At 52.8% G+C, this 5,231-nt stretch overlaps 1 protein-coding gene across 1 annotated transcript in view; it reads right to left on the bottom strand.

The window, feature by feature from the left end:
* Positions 1-601: 601 nt before the first annotated feature.
* The window catches only part of LOC104538674 (muscleblind-like protein 1), a gene marked incomplete at its 3' end in the record, with an annotated part of 34,404 nt that continues 29,774 nt past the window's right edge, over positions 602-5,231 (bottom strand). Inside the window, 3 exon segments of the mRNA XM_010181959.1 lie at positions 602-851; positions 4,751-4,780; positions 4,783-4,953. Of these exon segments, the coding sequence (XP_010180261.1) occupies positions 602-851; positions 4,751-4,780; positions 4,783-4,953 (451 nt within the window).

Raw genomic sequence — 5,231 nt, 5'->3', positions numbered from 1 at the left:
CCGGCTCTGCCAGCCCGCAGCTACCGGCCCCGCTCCGCGTCCCACACCCCCTGGGCTCGGCACGGGCGGGACAGCGTGGCCCCACCGCCGAGGACACCAGTCACACCAGTCCCCGACGGGCTCCGGTCTGGCTGCTGCGAGGTTCGCTCTGGCGCCCCGCGAGAGCCACCCTCAGGGGTACGGGGCAGGTGGCTACCAACAGCATTAACAGAGCAAGTTCGACCTCCAACTGAGCCTCTACAAACACGGACTTACAGAAACCGAAATATGGGTTTATCTATCTGTGCAACTAGACAGATACACATCTACCCACACACAAATGTACGATAAATTATATATACACGTATGCACACACACGTACGTGCACACACACGGATGCACACGTATATGTACATATAGGTACTCTACATCAGCAGGCAAAATTAGTGAAACACCTCAATGGTCTGAGACTACTTTGGAGCAGATCTGACACTGCATGCTGAGAAAGCTCATGGCACCCGTTGTCACCGGGACCTGCAGCGCGCACACACATCCCTCTCCAGCAAGGCCAGTCACACCCCAGTTACTGTCCCCCTCCAGCTGCTGCAGGGCATCTCCAGACTTGCAGTTGCTGCTGCCTGGGCAGCTGCAGCTTGGTTAACCTGGTACTGGGCAGCCTTGATTTTGGCTTGCAGGTGTGCAGGAGGGTGAAAATATTTGCACTTTTCCCGTGAGCATCTCCCTTTGATGTAATCCATGCAGACAGTGACCGTGTTGTCGTTGGTGTCGATCATGGCGCTGTCGGCGGGGTGTGCGAACCGGCAGTCGTTCTCTCCCCTATTGCAGTTGCCACGCTGGTACTCTCGACATACCTGTGACACCGGGAAAAGACAACAGATTAATTCAGGTGACGGATGTCTGTGAGAGCACCATGAGGATGGGTGCCTGCCCCAGGAGGAGCAGAGGGGAGGGGGACGGTGGGCTCAGCTCCCTGAGAGCACAGACCTGGCTTTTCCAAAATGTCAAAGGGCATCAAAACCCACTAGGATCGACAGCCAAGCACGCAGCAGTTTTATTTTGGCTCCTGCTTAGCTGGTCTCCATGGGACATGCAGTGCTGCACCGTCCCCCCACAACCCAGACGTTCAACCACAAGAGGGCAAGCCAAAACCCACTGTGGCTGTGCCTGCCTCTCCCAAGCAGTCACTGGTCCCGCACTGCAGCCAAAGCAAGCTGAAGGGATCAGAAACTGGACATAGAAATCTGCTTGGCTGGAGGGGAGCCCCTTGCACCATCCCTGCTGCTGGGATGGGGGCTGCAGCCCAGCCCCATGCCCACACAGAATCCCCAAACCTCTGTCCCCCACCAGCGGTGCAGACACAACTTCACCACCAGTGCGACAAACACCAGCTCCCTCTCACACACCTTGCAGACCCTGTACTTAAAAAAATTGACGTGTGCTCTCCTCACGGTCAGCTCTTCACAAACCGCAAACAAAAATGCATTTGTCATTTTAGTTTTCCAAAGGCTATAGGAAACAGAAAGGGACAAAAGCAAGCAAGTTTGTGTAAAAATAAAACCACTTTAGTAGATGGAATTTCCTTTTAAAGGTGGGTGCCCATGAGCTTGGATCATCAGTATTTCCTCAAGGATCTTGGCTCCGATTCCTGCAGCAAACCAAATTTGGTTGTTATTTGGTTCCCATCCACGCTAACACTCTGGCTGCTTTTTAACCCCTGCGCCGCTCCAAGCTGCCCAGCAAAAACACTGAGGTAGCGCTGCAACATCACTGATCTTCGTAATTCACGTCACTTGTCCTAACTTTGGGCTGGGTTTATTTTCATGGCCTCGCTGAGATGAAAGGATGCTGCAAAGGTCCCAGACGGCTCACCCAAAAACGGGCGGTTTGGCTGGAGGGACGTGGGCAGCAGAGCTGAGGTCCCTGCCTGTCCATGGGCAAGTCCCACCTCCTGCCTCCTTCTCTGCATTGAAGAGAGTTTATCAAAATGGGCTATCAAATGTACCAAAATGGGCATATCAAATTTATCAAAGTGGACACATCCTGAACATCTAAAGAAAAGGCACCACTAGGTCAGGTTTCCTGATTACTCAAGACGTGAAAATCCCCAAGAACTTCTAAGCTGCTTCTTTCTGGCAAAAACTGGTATATATGAATCAAGCAGGAAACAGCAGCTTGGCGTGGTCATTCATGACTCTTGGATACTCCTAATAGAAAATGATGGCATTCAAATGGAAACACATGCGTTTTAAATAAAACCGTTAAGCAACTCCTTTCTCTCTCACTTCCCTGTCCTTCTCGCTTCCCTTCTTCACTGGAAGAGCTACAACTCTGTTCAAGAGATTTCTGGCAGGGGAGGGTGTGAGGAAAGCTGCAGGAAAAGCCCCAACCCATGAAATTTCCACCCCGAGATCCAGGTTCCTCGCGGGAGTGGCTGAAGGCACCGGACACCCAAACACCTGCATGCTGTCTGTACCGAAGACATGGGCAAGTACAACTGAAGTCAATGCTACTGCTGGCAAGTCACTGCCTTTACTCACTAATATCTGTATTAATTCAGGAGACCCAGCACACCGCCTCACAGATGTGTGTTATCTGCCTGCTTCCCTTAAAAACACAGGTATGGGTACTGAGAGCCTTTCCTTGTGGAACGGTCTGGGTCAGTATCCCGGGACACACGCACGAACTTAATTAACGCCAGAGTACAGCACTCTTGGAAATAAGTGTTTAAAATTCTAAGCAGAAGAAATCATATTCCCAGATTAGACGGTCACATCACAGCAGGTGTTTCTCTCAAGGACAGCCCATTCCAAGGCAGAGCCCTGCAGTGCTCCCTGATCACGGTGTAACAATGACGACGCCAACAGCAACACCCATGCTAAAGAGCAGGCGCACACGTGCTGGCTTCTCTGAGGTACCAACCAGGCCATGCACAATCTTTCAGAGCAGTTCTGTGCTTCTGTAATCTGTAAAGTACACTAAAATGTTTTGCTGTTCATAAAATTGATGCGCTTGTTTGGTATCTGTACACTAAATTTCGATACTCCAGACTAAATGCCCAAAGAGCTGGAAAGCACCGGCAGATCGCATTCTCACCTGTGTGTCTCACTATTTTAACTGCTGAAGGGAAGAAAGAGAGAGGAAAAGACACCCCCTCCCCACAACAGATACCGGTTTTGTAAGGCAGCAGCACGGTGTGGAGCCACAGTCTGTGGGTCAACCTGGGCATGCTCTCGACCCCACTCAAAATAAAACACAAAACTTAAAAATAGCTAAAAGGGTAGAAGGAGCTGGATTTCACTAATCTCCTCAGTGCAATGGCCAGAGCAGAGCCCCTCAGGGACGTTCGTGGTTCCCTGGCCACTGGCAGAGCCGGTGCTTGGGGGCCTGGGGTATGTCCTGCTCCTCTTACAAACTCACAGCCCCAGCGCCCCTGACCAGCCTCGTGGCCCCTCTACAGGTGCAAGCACCATCAGACGTTGCAGCCGTGTGACCCAAAGGGCTTCCCGCCATCAGCGTCCTCCTCTCTACTCATTTCCAAATTCAGCGTGATTTATTTATCAATTTATCTAATTGTCTTTTGGTTTTAATCCACGCCTGGCAGGTATCCACCATGAAACAGTGTTTTCAAAGGAAAAGCATCCCTCGGCAATCCCAAGCAGCCACTGTGTGCCAGCTCTTGGCTCGGTGCGGTCGCCTCTCCTGTAACCTGACCGTGCTTTGGGGAATGCTTTCCTCGGAGAAAACATCTCTAAAAAGGGAAATGATGCGGCCCTGCAGAAGGGGAACCTGCGGTGACGTGCGCTCTGAGAATAGTGACAGCGGCAGTGGGACACGCAGCTGCCAGATGACCTCCACGCTCCCCGCTCACCGCCTTCTGAGCAATGGTTTGTCAGTAAGAGGTGAAACTGGGAAAAGGAAATTAATTCTCCTTGTAAGGAGAGCTAATCTCTGTTAATGCAGAGGCAGGGGCAGAGAGAAAATCCTCGCAATTACAACTGGCTGCATTTTAAAACAGAGATCCTTCTTAAATCTCCTAGGGACCATCTCAAAGAGTGGAACAAGCCTTCCACTACCCACGTCCCCTAACACACCGCGTGTCTGACAGACACATGGGGTGGCAGTGATTGCCTCTCCCATTGCCACCTTTGAACCACCGGAGCAAAGCGGGGCTGCCGTGCACCCACAGGCTGCGTTCGCAGGCGCGTGGCAGCAGGCAGCACATTACCACTCACTGCCCACGCTGCTACAGCGCCGATAAGGTGCCAAAAAAACTGTCAGGCCTTTCTGATAAGAAAGGCTCAGGCCAAGGGAGATCACCAGCTGGGAGCAGGCAGCTCCTCAGGGTTGTCGCAGGGATGATAAGGCGGGCGCGGGAGGCTGTGGGGGAGCGCTGGCACCATCTGTGCTGAGCCAAAATATGTGAGCAGCTGAACGCCAGTTTGCTCAGGTGGTGCGAGCTCTGCCCTCACACCGGGCTCTGCTGCTCGGTACCATGTTAACACCTCCCAGCACACACCAATACAGTTTGGAGGTGTCTTGCTGCTAAAAAGGCTCAGTATTTCCATTTCTTCCTGCAGTGTGGGGTCAGAAGCAGAACTGTGCGCAGTAACCTAGTGTATGATCCCTGTCCTTACCTGGCACCAAGACAGGACATCACCAGCTGAAGTGAAACCTGCAGGCTTTTCTTTCACATGAAAAATATTTTATATCGAAGAGACATGATATAACTCCTGAGAGTATTGGCTCCTACCTCCAGCCTGTCTGTCCTCATCTCGGCTCTGGGGCGGCGGCCGCAGCAGCGGCAGGCACCGGGACGCCGGGGTTGCCCGTCACCAGCATGGGGGCGGTGGGCAGGATCTCCGCTGGCACCAGCCCTGGTGAGACGGGGCCCAGGTAGGGGTTGAAGGTGGCCGAGGCATTGGTGGCTAAGCTGGGTGCGACGGAAAACATCGGCTGCGGCCAGAGAAAATAAGAAGAAAGGTAAATATTTAAGCAGCAGCGGCAGGCACCGGGACGCCGGGGTTGCCCGTCACCAGCATGGGGGCGGTGGGCAGGATCTCCGCTGGCACCAGCCCTGGTGAGACGGGGCCCAGGTAGGGGTTGAAGGTGGCCGAGGCATTGGTGGCTAAGCTGGGTGCGACGGAAAACATCGGCTGCGGCCAGAGAAAATAAGAAGAAAGGTAAATATTTAAATTTACACTTGCCATGCCATACACACCATGACAGATTCT

Source organism: Mesitornis unicolor, unplaced genomic scaffold (assembly GCF_000695765.1).
Source record: "Mesitornis unicolor isolate BGI_N332 unplaced genomic scaffold, ASM69576v1 scaffold27923, whole genome shotgun sequence".
Taxonomy (NCBI): Eukaryota; Metazoa; Chordata; class Aves; order Mesitornithiformes; family Mesitornithidae; genus Mesitornis; species Mesitornis unicolor.
The sequence above is the reverse complement of the archived record's forward strand: the minus strand, read 5'-3'. Positions and strand labels throughout refer to the sequence as shown.